Raw genomic sequence first — 15,838 nt, 5'->3', positions numbered from 1 at the left:
TAGCGGCATCAGATCAAACCATTAGCGCGGTGCTTGTACGAGAAGAAGGCCTAAAGCAGCTTCCCATCTACTTTACAAGCCGAGCATTAAGAGGTCCAGAAACAAGGTATCAACCTCTGGAAAAAATTGCTCTGGCGTTAGTAAATGCAGCAAGGAGACTGCGGCCATACTTCTATGCTCACAAGGTATGCGTCTTAACCGATCTGCCACTTCGGCAAGTTTTGACCAAGCCAGAAGCATCAGGCAGAATCGCCAAATGGGCCATAGAGTTGGGAGAACACTCAATCGAATACCTACCTCGGAAAGCCATCAAGGGACAAGCCTTGGCAGATTTTCTTACAGAGGCAAAGTTCGATCAAGTAATCCCTGTCATTGCCGAACAGAAAAATTCTGCCATTACCGAACTAGCACAGCCCCTGGAATCCGAAGTAGAGCCGCCGGATTGCTGGAGCGGATTCGTAGATGGAGCTTCGAATAAAACGGGAAGTGGAGCTGGTATTCTACTTATCGCTCCCGACGGACACGAGGTAACTTATTCACTTCGGTTCTTATTCCCAACTACTAATAACGAAGCCGAATACGAAGCCCTCCTTGCCGGACTTCACTTAGCGCAAAGTCTATTTGTCAAATCTCTCAAAATCCATTGTGATTCACAAGTCATAGTGAATCACATGCTGGGTACAAGTGAAGCCCGAGATGAGAGGATGAAAAAATACTTGGACAAAGCGCAAAGCATTAGCCGAAGTTTCTCTTATTTTCGGATAATCCGCATTCCCAGAGCGGAAAACAGCCGAGCAGATACTTTAAGTAAGTTGGCCTCATATCCGAGCTCAAAGGTGGAGGAATTACTACACCGAAGCATTGATGAAGCTGAGGTACATTCAGTAACCAGCTCGCCGAACTGGATGACGCCGATCTTACAGTATCTAGATCAAGGACAACTGCCCGAGGATAAGAGAGAAGCTCGGAAAATCACATGCCGAGCACTTCGGTATGAACTTCATGAAGGAGTCCTATACAGAAAGTCCTACCTTCAACCGTTATTGCGATGTGTAGGACCAGAAGAGACGGACTACATCCTTAGAGAAGTTCATGAAGGATCTTGCGGTAGCCACATCGGAGCTAGAGCTTTAGCTAAAAAAGTTCTGAGATGGGGATATTATTGGCCAACTGTGGTACAAGAAGCAGTGCAGCTCGTCAAGACATGTACGAAGTGCCAAATCCATGCAAATATCCCAAGGATGCCGCAGACCGATCTATGTGCTATGCAAAGCCCTTGGCCTTTTATGCAATGGGGAATAGACATAGTAGGACCACTACCACAAGCTCCTCGGCAAATGAAATTCCTTATCGTTGCCGTGGATTACTTCACGAAGTGGGTGGAGGCTGAACCATTAGCTACGATAACGAGCTCGAAGGCATTGGATTTCGTCTGGAAGAACATAGTGTGCCGATTTGGCATACCCCACATCCTCATTTCGGATAATGGGACTCAGTTCACCGACAAGACATTCAAGAATTGGTGCCAAGAGCTGAATATTCAACAGCGGTTCACTTCGGTCTCCCACCCACAAGCAAACGGACAAACGGAGGTAACAAACCGTATCTTGGTGAAAGGGTTAAAAGCTCGGTTAGAACAAGCCAAAGGACAATGGGTAGAAAATCTCCCTCAAGTCCTATGGTCCTACCGAACTACACCCAAAACCTCCAACGGTGAAACTCCGTACAGTCTGGTGTACGGCACTGAAGCCGTGATTCCGGTTGAGATCGGCGTACCCAGTCCCCGAACTCTAAATTTCTCCTCAGAAATGAATGATGACGGACTGAGAGCCGAACTAGATCTGGCCGAAGAAAGAAGAGAATTGGCCTGCATAAAAGCAGCCAAGTACAAGGAGCAAGTAGCCCGGTATTATAACCAAAGGGTGAAAAAGCTGCAATTTCAAGTGGGAGATCTCGTCTTGAGAAACAACGAAGTAAGCCGAGCAGAAAAGCTGGGCAAACTCGAACCCACATGGGAAGGTCCATATCGGGTGTCAGAAGTCCTCGGCAAAGGGTCTTACAAATTGACTCACGTGTCAGGAGAACTAGTACCCCGAACATGGCACGTTTCCAACCTTAAGAAGTTCCATTTGTAAGAGACAGTCCGGTCAGTCAGTCTTGTGTCTAGTTCGGTCCTAGAGGTATGTGCTTTCTTTGTTTTTTTTTTTTTTACTTGTTCTTTGTGCTTGTTTTATAAAAGTTTAAAATCTTGTTCGTCCTTTTTATTTGTCTATGTGCGTTTTGTCTGTCTATGTGCGTGTCGTCTCTTACAAATGTTACTGAGGTATCTTGTTCTTCGAAGGCTGATCCCCTTTTTAGAACATGTATAAGCCAACGATTGTGAGTCCAAGCTTCTAAGGAGGATACAAGACCACAATTCAGCTTAAGAAACAAGCAGTTCGTCTGAAACGAACTGCAACAAAGGGAAAGTCCGATCCACGCGATAAAACTCGCCGAATTAGGACAAGGGAAAGTCCGATCCACGCGATAAAACTCGCCGAATTAGGACAAGGGAAAGTCCGATCCCCAAATTAGGACAAGGGAAAATCCGATCCGAGCGATAAAACTCGCCAAATTAGGACACAAGCTTAGTCCGGTCAAAGAAATTTACTTCATAAGACCAAAGACGAGTCCGGTCAAAGAAGTTTACTTCATAAGACCAAAGACGAGTCCGGTCAAAGAAGTTTATTTCATAAGACCAAGGACCAAGTCCGGTCAAAGAAGTTTACTTCATAAGACCAAAGACGAGTCCGGTCAAAGAAGCTTACTTTATAAGACCGAGGACGAGTCCGGTCAAAGAAGTTTACTTCATAAGACCGAGGACGAGCACGATGAAATTTTTTCGTTGAGCTGTAAATACGCAGTGATAGAAGCGAAATGAAGATTTCATTTATTAAAACTTGTTCGGCATACAACTCCGCTGCCCTACGAGAAGGCGTTACGCTATTACAAAGGACTATTCTACTGTCCACAGTTGCTAAAGTTGAGCCACCTATTCAAAAAATCCTCGTGAAGCCGAGTTCGGGTGTTCCGGGCAGCTGAAGAATAAGCAGGTCGACGAGATGCTCTGATCGACCTACCGCCTCTTCCTTGAGTCCGGGAAGTTCTGGCACCTCGGCGGCGAAGAGTCTCTTCACGAAGCATTTGTTGATCTTGCTCACTCATAATCACAGCTCCTCTACGAACTTCAGTCCGTCCTTGTCTTGACGTTTCCGGTTGCTCCTGAGTCCGTTCTCGTCTTGACGTTTCCGGTTGCTCCTGAGTCCGTTCTCGTCTTGACGTTTCCGGTTGCTCCTGAGTTCGTTGCTGATTTGGAGTAGAATTTTGAGCAAGTGGATCAGAGGTTTGAGCTGGAGTGTGAGCATCTGTTGGCGGGAAATGCCTAAGGAATCTCTCGATTGAAGGACGCCGGGAAAGAACGATGTCATACCGAGAAGCCCAGCGCCGCAATGATTTCACAACTTGTTGGTAAGCCGAGCTCTCCAGCGCATTGTTCCTCCGGAGTACATGAAGCTCCTCCCACAGTTCATCAACTTGATTCTGAACTTCAGATATGCTCATTCCCCCGCGTCCGCAGATGAAATCCTCATACGCAGTCCTCTCAGCGACGGCAGTATTCAGCTCGGCCTCCAGATCTTTCTTTTCGGACTCTAAGTCCTTATTGTCGGCCTCCAGCTTCACTAAACAAGCCAAGAGTTCGTCATTCTTCATCTGGTCAGCTATGGCTTTTTTCTCAGCTTCGTCTAAAGCGGAAGAGTACAGCCGCTTCCAGTGAAGTACCTCCAGCTCCTTAAGAGTTAAGAATACAAAGCAGCTATGTCAGTTCGGCATTTCAGTTTACTGAGCAGGTAGTAAACCACAACAGGAGTAAAAGAGAGTACAAAAAGCTATACGAAGACACAAGTGTAGAAAGAAGAATTTTTTCATTCATAAGAAAAAAATTTTTACACAAGGAGGGCTTCAAGGCCATTTTACAACAAGGAAGAAACTAAACTAAGAGAAGGGAGACGAAATCATACTCCGCCAGCTTCGTCTCCGGCTCCTCGGTAAGGTTCAGCTTCCTTCTCCTTGTCTGCCTCAGCTTCAGCCTCGGCCTCCCTGCTCCCCCCAGCCTGCTCGGTGCCCCCATCACCGATCAGCAGCACCTCTTGCTCGGCCTGCCTGTCTCCGGTCTGCTGATCAAGCTGCTCGGTCTCACCCTCTCCGTGGAAAATTGGAGCGGGTGAAACTGGCCCTAAGGAGGCAAAGATAGCCTCCATATTCTCGTCCCGGTCAGCTCGGCAACTACGAACTCGGTCAGCAGAAAGCAGGACCGAGGACGAAGCAAGCTCCTCAAGGAGCGGCAGACTCTGGAGACGAGCTGCTATCTCTCGGCCGTACAACGGCAGGACGACTTCGGGCCCCTGCTCGGCATTATCGGTCATCAGTTTCAGCAGATCACCCACAAAGGCCGAAAATTGATTGCTCAGAAAGAGTTTCTCCGCGAAAGCACGGAGAACCTCCCCTTGGGCAACCACGGCGGCAGCATCCCTCCGTTTCGTCTGCTCTCGCTGGATGACGAGCTGGTTTTTGGCAAACTGGGCTTCATCCTGGGCCGAGATCCTAGCAGCTCTGGCCTTCTCAAAGTCTGCCTTAGCCTGTTCGGCCTGGTGACGAGCAGCCGCCAACTTCCTCTGCATCTCAGCATAGTCGCTGGACGCTTTAGAGAGTTCGACCGCGACGAGCTTGCTGAGCATGCTATTCCTCTGAAAATGGAAAAAGGAAAGAGTCAACAGAGGGGCCACCAAAAAAACATAGGAAAGAAGCAAAGCCAAAGAATCAAGAAGAGAAGTTACCTCGGCAAAGTCCGTTGGCCATGCAAAAGGCTCACAGACATGCTCCGAAGGGGGCGCCAAGACGATGTCTCTCTCCGGCGCTCTTGGGGGCTTCTGGGTCTTCCCCTTCCCCTTTGCCGAAGTCGACTCCGGCTTTTTTGGATCCGAAGAAGAGGTCTTTTGCCTCTTCGGATTCTTCTCGGCATCAGGCGCCGAGCTGGTAGCCTTCTGTTTCTCCGGCTCCTTAAGCTCGGAGGATTTGCGGCTAATCTTATTTAGCATGTTCACTGCCAAAAAGCAAGAAAGCAAGGTTAGTTTTCGCCACAAAAGCAGTAAGGCACAAAAAAGAATTCCTCACCCTCGGTCTCTTCGTCCGAAGACGAGGAGTCGAACACGAAGTCGCCCTTGACGAGCTCAGACTCCAGGTACTGCTTCCTAATCATAGGAATCTTATTGAGCTCGCCCTCGAGCTCGTCCAACGGTTCTAACCGAGGATGAGGAATCACGGACTTCGGCCCTCTCCAGGGAAAGCCCGGAGCCGCTGTCCTATTATAAAAAAAGAAGCGATGTTGCCACTTTGGCCACTTGGTTTTGCAGAAGGCCCTAAAAGGCTGTAAAGGGATCAAGTAAAACCAAGATCCTTTTCTCTTAAACTGGAAGAAATTAAGGATTGCCCTCAGAGACAGATCCTTATCTAGCCTACGCAGTTCGGCAGCAAAGGCCGATAAGTGCCTCCAAGAGTTCGGAGTCACCTGACCTAAAAGGAGTTGAAAAAAATCAAGCAGCTCTACAAAGGCAGGGGGAAGAGGGAAACGAAGCCCGCATTCCAAGCCGGCTTCATAAACGGTGGCGTAACCCTCCGGCGGCGAGTCAGCCCTATGAAGGTCGTCGGGAATCGCAACCTTCCCCCCAGGAAAAAAATATTTTTCGTGTAGGGATATCACAGTATCCTTACTCAAGATGCTGTGAAAATACTCTACGGTCTTCTCCCCGGATTCTTTCCGGCTAGAAGACCCCTTATCCCCTTTCCTACCGCTACCTGACTCAGAAGAAGAAGAAGAAGACATAGTTCTTACTCTTTGATAGTCTGAAGAAATTCTGAAGAAATTCTTGAAAGCGGAAGGAAATTTTTACGCAAAAGAGAGAGAATGCAGAAGAAGCAATAGCAAAAGTGTTCAAATGATGAAGAAAGGACGTATTTATCAGATTCGGAGAAGATTTCAAAATCATCGTACCGTTTCGAATCCCACCTTTTCAGGATTCAACGGCCGGATTTTACTGTCGCATTTAATGCAGTCACGCGCAAGGCACGTCCCCTGACGTCAGCCTTCCCCGTACCTTTATCCAGAATGCCGAAGTGACTCGCTTCGCCGAAGTGATTCACTTCGCTTTTCGGGGGGGTAGTGATGGGGTACGTACTAAACAAGCCCAATAGCAGTGACGGCCCATCAGCCCAAAGCCCAAGGAAGAGTATCAGTTCGGCATTACCAAAGAGTTCGGCCCCAGCCTACAGCTCGGTAAAAGCCGACCCAAGGAAGAGTATCAGTTCGGCATTACCAAAGAGTTCGGCCCCAGCCTATAGCTCGGTAAAAGCCGACCAATCAAGCTCTACTCTCAGATTGGCAAAAGCTGCTCGGCAATAGTTCAGCAGTTCGGTCTCATTATTCGACCGAACTGGGAGATAGTGGTGTCAACTCATGCAGGATCTCATGCAGGATAGCGGATCAAACAAAGAGATAGTGGACCCATGCAGGATCTCATGACCTCCACGACATCCACGACCTAATTACTGATGATGTAAGCCACGACCTAATTAGTGGTGATGTAAGCCACGACCTAATTAGTGGTGATGTAAGCCACGACCTAATTAGTGATGATGTAAGCCACGACCTAGTTAGTGGTGATGCAAGCCACGATCTTAGTTCAATGTATGAATAGAACTTAGATCAGATAGACTAAGAGAGAGCGCTCTAGACATCAAATATCATATAGCAAGTCTGTATTTGTAAGCTGAAAACCAGATCAAGCAATACAATCTTGCCCTCCTTTCTTCCCGTGGACGTAGATTTACCTCAGTAAATCGAACCACGTAATTCCCTGTGTCGTGATCTATATTTTTTACCCGCATTCACTACCATCAAAAATTCGTCCACCCATCAGCCACCATATTTCAGGTCGTATTTTATGGAGTACTACTTGTTTTATTATCAGGAATGATTTAATAGTAAATTCTTTTTCTCTCTGTTTGAATATAATTGATTTACAAAAATAACCGTTTTGAAGGATCCCAATCATTAATATCACTAATTGAAGTAAAAGGTACACGATCTTTAAGATTTGATTGATAATCATTGCCAGTAATCCCTTTTTCACAAAAAAAATGCTAAGAGTTACTCGGCCATGATGTCATTTAATTTAGAAAATTAGAACAGAAGATCAGATTGAATCTGAATAATTCGAAATCGAACAAAGTCAAATTAGTTACTCCATCTGTTCACGAATAATAGGCTCAGTTTAATTTGACAATGAGATTTTAAGAGATGTAATAAAAAGTTAGTGAGATGTAATAAAAAGTTAGTGAAATGTGAGATCTATTAGTATAAAAGTAAATGAAACATTTATTGATGGATGAACGAAAACGATAAAATGAGTAGATTAGTGATGGATAAATGGAATATTTTTTTAATGGTTTTAAATATCTTAGCCATGTTTGGTCCCGGAATTGAGGTGTTTTACCAGATGTCATATTGAAATCTTGTGGAAGCATAAAGGACATGATTTTTTAGTTTAATAAAAAAGAAAATGATAAGGAAACGAAAATGTTATCGACCGCTAGATTGAATTGCACTCATTATTTTAAGCACGATGCTCCTAACCAAACGCATCTAAATTTCACAAAATTAAGTAATTAAAAATAGATGTAGTAGTTAACTGGGCTCCAAAGTCGCAGTCGAAGAGAAGGAATAATGAGAGATGGTACGAACACATGCATGTCCACGTATATTCCTGCATTTCTGTGCACCATATCTTTCCACTTATCTTTTCCCTCCCATTTCACAACTACTACTTCATTGCATTGCATGCTGCTTCGCTTCTACGCTTCTCTTTTGTTTTTCCCATGTTGTTTTTGATCACCTACAACACAAATCATAATCATTTGACGCTCTATCCAAATCAGTATGCTACTTCTGCTTAATCTATATCTCTTCCACATGTTTCTTATATTATGAAATGCAACACTTAACTGTTTTGTCTGCAATGTATAGGTGATGATTTCTGGCTGATTGCCTGTAAAGTTGGAAATGGAGAGGAGATCGGTAGATGTGTTTCAGCCTTCTGCGCGCCGTAGTGACGTTACTAGGAGCCAGGGAAGTGATATTCAGGTGATTCCAATGCGGGGGGAACCCCCTGTGCGAGATAAATGGATGGCATTTCAGTCCCAGCCTACGAATTCTGGTCATGGGGATTCCGTGAGAGAAGGGGAGAATGACAAGGAAGCAAAAAGGATAGCTAAAAGAACTGCCGAGTGGGGACTCATGGTTAAGACAGGTGTGGGTGAAGGTAGCTTTCATGCCATCCCTATTGGCTCCGGAGAAGGAGACAGGGCTAGGAACTCATCCGAGAGACCTACTGGATCAGCACGGTCATCCGGGGACTCTGTGCTTGGGTCTGAGCATCCGAGGGTGTCTCAGGATCTCAAGGATGCTTTGGCCACTCTGCAGCAGACATTTGTTGTCTCTGATGCAACAAAGCCGGATTGCCCCATTGTGTATGCTAGCAGTGGATTCTTAACAATGACTGGCTACTCTTCAAAGGAGGTTATTGGAAAGAATTGGTGAGAGCTCACTGCATTAGTTTCACTACCTTAGACTACAAGTTCAAAAATTGTGTAATGGGAATTGAGGGGAAAAAAAGGAGAAAAAATGAATTGTTTGTATATCACAACATAGGGCCATCTAAAACAAATTTATATTTGGAAAAGGTTTAGAGGAGGTTACAGTTGTTTGTTTCAGCCGCTTCCTGCAGGGCCCGGATACGGACCAGGATGAGGTGTCCAAGATAACAGATGCAACTAGAAATGGATCAAGCTATTGTGGGAGGCTTTTGAACTACAAAAAGGATGGCACTCCCTTCTGGAATCTGTTGACAGTCACTCCAATCAAAGATGATAAAGGAAAAACTATCAAGTTCATTGGGTATACTTTATTAACTGCTATAGTCTGATACGTTGGCTGTACTTTAAACAATCAAATCCTTATGTAGAGAGTATCCTTTGCTCTCAAATAAAATGATAGGATACTCTCAAAATCATGATAATGTCATAGAAAAATGGTTTAGGTCAGTTGTAAAATCATTGTGATGTTGGTATCTTGCTTTGATGATATCTTAGAAAAAATTCTTTATTAGGGATTGTGTGAATACAATGGACTAATTATGTGTTGTTGCAACTGCATCCTCTAGTTAGTCCTTATTATGGCTAACAGGACAACAATTTCTTTTGCAGAATGCAGGTCGAGGTCAGCAAGTACACGGAAGGAGTGAATGATAAATCACTACGTCCAAATGGATTACCAAAGTCATTAATTCGTTATGATGGTAACCGCATTTTGTGCTTTCTTTACATAACAGACTTGCTTACGGAACCTCACTTTATTGATTGCTTCAGTTCGTCAAAAGGAAGAGGCTTTAGGTTCCATCACAGAAGTTGTACAAACCGTGAAGGATCCAAAGTTGCAAATAGCGTCAAATCTGGATTACATGCTTCCTGTAATAGCTGAAAGTGACACCAAAAGCACCCCAGGAAGACGTACCCCTGAACTGGGTGGAAAGAGCAGCTTGACTCGTTCTGGTTCTCATCAGGAGACAAACAAGTCCAGAAAGTCCACACGCGTTTCCTTGCTGGGGTGAGCATGCTTGTATCTGTGTTTCAGCTTGTTTCTTTCTAGGTGAAATGGGATTTTGTTAAGCACTACATCCTACTAAGAGGAAGATTTTCGGTCCTTTCACTGCATCAGATTGCAATCAATTCGTTAAACTCTGGTGTTCGCATGCAGTAACAAAGGGAGGACTTCAAGTAATGCAGGAATGATTGAAAATCAGCCAGATATTGAGCCAGAGATCCTAATGGTTAATGATCTTGAACGTACACCGAGTTGGGGACGAACTGAAAGAGAGAGAGATATACGTCAGGGCATTGACTTGGCAACAACTTTAGAACGCATAGAGAAGAATTTTGTGATAACTGATCCTAGACTTCCTGACAATCCTATCGTAAGAAAAATTATACGCTACAAGTGTTGCTTAAACCTCATATTTATTGTATTCAGTTTGTTTAGGCATATTGATAGCATCTGTATGGATTATATGACCACTCCAGACTTATCTTTTCCATTTCTATCTATTGCTGCATTGCATTGATTCACTTTCAATTTTCTCTTTCTTTAATGAGTGATTCATGATATGTCTCCTTCTCCTTCAGATATTTGCATCAGACAGCTTTCTTGAACTAACAGAGTTCACCCGTGAAGAAATTTTGGGGAGGAATTGCAGGTATTAATTTAACGTATGCATCATTATAGTTCGAAACATACTCAAAACACATCATCCTCATTGGAACTTTGAATTATACATGAATTATAAGAGAGTTCTTTCTTGTTCTATCCATTCCTTTAACTTGTCATGTTTTTATCAAGTAAAAGTGGCTCTAGCAGAATTAAACATGGTTGAAACATATCCAGGTTTGTTCAGGGACCAGAAACCGACCAAGCTACTGTGCAAAAGATAAGGGATGCCATCAAGGAACAAAGAGAAATTACTGTCCAGTTGATTAATTACACAAAGAGTGGTAACTTATGGCTTTCGATATCCTTTACGTACAAATATAAAGAGGAACTAATGTTTGTTCTCGAAACTGAATGCCTCTCTTATAAAAAACAAATTTCAGGGAAGAAATTCTGGAACTTATTTCACTTGCAGCCTATGAAAGATCAGAAGGTAGCAGCTTCTTATGTTTTACTACTTTTTTCAAAAGGTATTTCAGTTGATTGATAACCAATTGCATTTTTTTATCTAACAGGGTGAACTACAATACTTTATTGGTGTGCAACTAGATGGCAGCGATCATATGGAACCTCTGAGGAACCGCCTCTCTGAGAGAACAGAACAACAGAGTGCTAAATTGGTATTGCTATTGTGACCATCTTCTTACTTATTCTTTTAAGTTAGGATAGTTTGTGCTGGGGCATCTAATTGATGGTTTATCATCAAATCCAAGGAAGAGTGATTACTCGACCGTTAGAAGCTCACATGCTAAAGCTTCTTCACCAGGTTAAAGCTACAGCAGAAAATGTCGATGAAGCTGTTCGGGAACTTCCTGATGCCAACTCGGTAAGGTATTCCTTCCTCTTTATCCTAATCTGCGTCAAATACTTTCATGTTGAACATGAACTTGTTTGATCAGATTCTTTGTGGGTGCGTGAGATATGGTCAGAATTTGGAACTGCTTTTACGTGTTATGATCATCGGTGACCGTTCTTGTAATACTTTGAGGTGTCAATCTCATTTTTCTGATACAAAGAACATGTTTCATGCTCAGACACCAGAGGACCTGTGGGCTTTACATTCTCAACCGGTGCGGGCCAAACCCCACAGAAGGGATAGTGTTGCGTGGACGGCAATAAAAAAGGTATTATATGGAATATATTCTGTTAAAGTATCCTTTAATAGCAAAGCTTTTCAAGTGAACTCTTTTAATGCATAACTTCATGCATCTTATGTCACGTCATTCTTTCCTGGTAGGTTACTGAAAATGGTGAAAATATTGGATTAAATCATTTCAAGCCAATACGTCCGCTGGGATGTGGAGATACTGGCAGGTATACTCCCTATGAACAGTAAATTTGGATCTTGACACATATACATACTCTATGTTTCCACAAATGATAAGTTTATTTGTGAAAATGGTAATTATGTACCTTCTTATGAGTGTTTCTTGCAGTGTTCATTTGGTGGAACTGATTGGCACTGGTCAACTGTTTGCCATGAAAGCTATGGATAAATCCATGATGCTAAATCGTAACAAGGTATGCTGGTAGTGAATCAAATTAATCCACACAACGCTACAAAATCCCTATTGATCGTTTAGCCTTTCATGCAAGGGATAAAAGATAAAAGTTCATCGAAGTAGTTGAAATAGGACCACAACGTACACAGTAACGTTCATAATATGTGTTAGTTCTCTCGATATCTCCAAGTTAGAATGAGGAGCTAAAACAATTTTGCAGGTTCACCGTGCATGCATTGAAAGAGAAATTATCTCACTCCTGGATCATCCATTTCTTCCCGCGCTGTACTGCTCTTTTCAGGTTCTCATTTTTAACTCAGTCAGCAGGCAAAGTGACAGATTTTAGATGCTCTCACAATATGATACTATAAGAAAAGGCTAATAAAAGTTTGAATTCCAGCCTCTTACTAAAATTTCATTATGTTTCAAAAACTACAAACAAAGGCACGAGTTACATGCTTTTGCAATATGAATCACTGGGCAACATTAAGACTAAAATTCCAGCGAAGTGAAATACCTTTCCCTGTTAAATTGTGCTTTTGTTTACAATTTTTCTTGAAACTGTGAGTACTTAATTTATTTTTCATCTTGTCCAGGCTTAAGTAAGCTAATTCATCGTTTTCCATTTGTCATACTTATACGTAAAAATTGAATACTTGCCTCAAAGGACACATAACCTTGACTTATCTTGAAGACAATGTTTGTTTCCGTTATGGAAAAAATAGTATTCAAGATCTGACACTATCTAATTAAGAGTTTGTGAACAGTGGATGTACTTGAAAAGATAATATACATTTAGATTTCACGAACCTTGATAACACTTTTCTAAAGCATGACATGATTCACTCATTCTCCAGTCTAACTATATTATTGTATCCGATTTTTCATGAATATTACTGGTTCAATTTTTTCATGTTCTGACATGTATTAATTTGTGTCCAGACCCCTACGCATGTTTGCTTGATAACAGATTTTTGTCCTGGGGGAGAGTTATTTGTATTGCTTGACAAACAGCCATTGAAAATGTTTAGAGAGGACTCAGCCAGGTGATTTTGCTAAACCCGATTATTATAGAAAATTAAGGTTATTCTCCTGGCATATTTATATACAGAACCAAATGCATGCAAGTGCAGACTGCAGATTCATGTCCATATGCAAAAGCACTGCACTTCTTTGCAGCCGTGTAGTGGGTTCAGTGAACATAAATCTCAAATAGTCCTGGTGTTAAATGCAATGCTTAAATTGCACATTTCCACATTGAATGCAAAATTATAATGAAGAGTTGCACTCATTAACATGACAGTTCTCTCCATGAAAATGAGAGGGGGAAGTGATTACATGGATAACAATTGTGATACGTATTGGCTAACCGTGCAGACATATAGACCACGATGAAGTTTAGGAAATGCTTGGATGTAATATTTGAGAAGCTGCAATAGTGTGTGATTTACCCATCACTGACATTTTGGTTTGGTTTCATATTTAACAGTATTGATGCATTATGTTCTGTTCTCTTAACATGCTTCAAATAAATGTCTTGGTATGTCATTATTTTGTAGGTTTTATGCAGCTGAAGTCTTCATTGGTTTGGAATATCTTCATTGTCTAGGTACTTCACATTGTCTAAGTTACTAGGAAAACCATACTCTTGATGTATACACCTTCATGCAGCTGCCATCGTATATAGTATGTTGCAGTTCCAAGTTCCTCTTTCTAAGTTCTGTGGTCATGTTAATATTCATAAAAGCTGCAAATTTTCATGAGTCTACATTGTCGTATTATGCTATATTTCCTAGTGGATTTTGTTGAAACATATCTCAAAGTATAAGATATCTAAATTTATTCCAAATTTCAGTTTATGTAACTAGATCAGAAGTTGTTCATCCAGATGCATATTCTCTCCTTAATGAATATTTGAGCAATATGTTTTGTTGATGTGTTCTTTGTTGTCTTGTTACAGGAATTATCTACCGGGACTTGAAACCAGAAAATATTCTTCTTCAAAAGGATGGGCATATTGTGTTAGCTGACTTTGATCTGTCACTAAAAACACCTTGTAGACCTCAAGTATGTGATATCTGCTTTCCTGATTATGGTTTCATTCCAGTCAGAAAATAACTTTTTTTTTTACTTTAACTGACGCTTGAGCTTCTTCTACTTTGAAATGCTTGATTTTGTATTAACAAGAACACTCTCAAGAACTTTTATCACATAGATTAATATAGCCCTCTTGATGTCCCTTTTTTGGAGATGAATCATAAACATCGATTTACCACTCTCATTGAACAAAATCTGTAACCATTTCTTAGATGCTTAAAACACAAGTAGATATAGTTTTCAAGTAACAAATAAATTCTTGGCTAAGTGTCCTAATCTATAAATCCCATTGTGGTCAGATTCTAAGACAAAATTCAAGTTTGGTATGCTATTAATAGTGATGTTACTCTTTCAGGTTATTAAGCCTCCTCTACTAAAGAAAAGAAGAAAGAGGAGTCAGCCACCTCCTATTTTTTTCGCAGAACCAAACGCACAGTCAAATTCTTTTGTCGGAACTGAAGAATACATTGCACCAGTATGACAGTGATCATTGATACTTGTATTGTGTTTTGTTTCTATTAATTTGGGGATCTTTATTGCCTATTTTAAAAATGATGCTCCCGATATGTACGTAATAGTTTCTATTCGTGACTTGCTTACAGGAAATCATTACTGGTGAAGGCCATAGTAGTGCCATCGATTGGTGGGCTCTTGGTAAGTTTCATGAATGATTATCACATTCTCATAGTCTCTTTTATCTTGGTTAGCACTAAAGATTTAGTTTCATGACCTTTGAATCTCAAAACTCAGGTATATTGTTGTATGAAATGCTTTATGGGCGTACACCGTTTAGGGGGAAGAACAGGCAGAAAACCTTTGCCAATGTCCTGCACAAGGATCTCACCTTCCCAAGTAGCATTCAGGTAAATCATACTGTATAATCCTGGCAATCATGATCACCACAAAGGCTGATTCATCGGGAAGACTAAGAATAGCCGCTTTTGATCAATTTCAGGTTACTCTTCCAGCAAGGCAATTGATTCATGCACTATTGAATCGAGATCCATCAAGTCGTCTAGGATCAAATGGCGGTGCAAATGAGATCAAGGAACACCCTTTCTTCAAAGGAATAAATTGGCCTCTCATCCGTTGCACGGTAACCACTCTCAGACCTTCCTTTCTCTAATGTCAGTGCACGAGGTTTACTCAAAACCTTATAGCTGAACACAACTTGTGTTGGTTTCTTTCTGCAGATCCCCCCACCGCTCGATGCACCTCTTGAGGTAATTGTGAAAGAAGATGCCAAAGATGTAAACTGGACAGACGAGGGAGTTCTCGTACATCCTATGGAAATGTTCTAGAGGTGAGCTCACAGTTTCAAGCATTGAATTCTTTGTTAAGATGTAGTAGCATTCTTTGTTCACTACCCTTTCCCGCAGTATAGTATCACGACGAGATCTATTTCGTCTGGAGCGGGAGACAGAGGACAGAGGAAGCATGTTGTACAGGAAAACACATAAGAGAATCAGACTACAGTGGATTCAAGCTTAACCACTTTTAAATCAAGCAATTTGATGGTTTCAGTTAATATAGTCATTTCCATCAGTTGTCACTGTGTTTTGATTGTTTGTATCTAGTGAGTTTTTACCATGCACTCTTTCCATCCACTTCTACCTCTGAATAAAGGTATGTTTTGTATAATGATTATGCAACTCTTGTAGCTATCTGTATATATTTTACAGTACCTCAAGAATAACTCTGTTTTGTGTGATATGATTATCCCCTCTTTTTATTTCAGTTTTCAAACATCAAATAATCCTCTGTTCTATCATCAAAAACAAATATGAATGGGTCTGATAGAAGTTGGGTTCTGATAGGAAAAAAA

General features: G+C 41.8%; 1 protein-coding gene across 3 annotated transcripts; it reads left to right on the top strand.

The window, feature by feature from the left end:
• Positions 1-7,889: 7,889 nt before the first annotated feature.
• Positions 7,890-15,724, top strand: LOC121745440 (phototropin-2-like). 3 transcript variants are annotated; one of them, XM_042139352.1, is made up of 24 exons: positions 7,890-8,030; positions 8,120-8,688; positions 8,867-9,049; positions 9,358-9,449; positions 9,520-9,757; positions 9,908-10,124; positions 10,333-10,403; positions 10,592-10,698; positions 10,798-10,847; positions 10,930-11,034; positions 11,181-11,240; positions 11,449-11,538; positions 11,652-11,728; positions 11,851-11,935; positions 12,137-12,217; positions 12,859-12,962; positions 13,476-13,525; positions 13,877-13,983; positions 14,369-14,488; positions 14,616-14,667; positions 14,764-14,876; positions 14,969-15,109; positions 15,207-15,316; positions 15,393-15,724. In XM_042139352.1, exons 2-23 carry the CDS (start codon positions 8,156-8,158, stop codon positions 15,312-15,314), a joined length of 2,784 nt encoding a protein of 927 aa, XP_041995286.1. In that variant the 5' UTR covers positions 7,890-8,030; positions 8,120-8,155; the 3' UTR covers positions 15,315-15,316; positions 15,393-15,724. The 3 variants fall into 3 exon arrangements, with proteins under 3 accessions (XP_041995286.1, XP_041995285.1, XP_041995284.1); XM_042139351.1 differs by having other exon boundaries at positions 10,592-10,847; positions 15,398-15,724; XM_042139350.1 differs by having other exon boundaries at positions 10,592-10,847.
• The last annotated feature ends 114 nt before the right edge of the window (positions 15,725-15,838 follow it).

Source organism: Salvia splendens, chromosome 8, assembly GCF_004379255.2.
Source record: "Salvia splendens isolate huo1 chromosome 8, SspV2, whole genome shotgun sequence".
Classification (NCBI taxonomy): Eukaryota; Viridiplantae; Streptophyta; class Magnoliopsida; order Lamiales; family Lamiaceae; genus Salvia; species Salvia splendens.
This window is presented reverse-complemented; position numbering and strand designations above follow the sequence as displayed.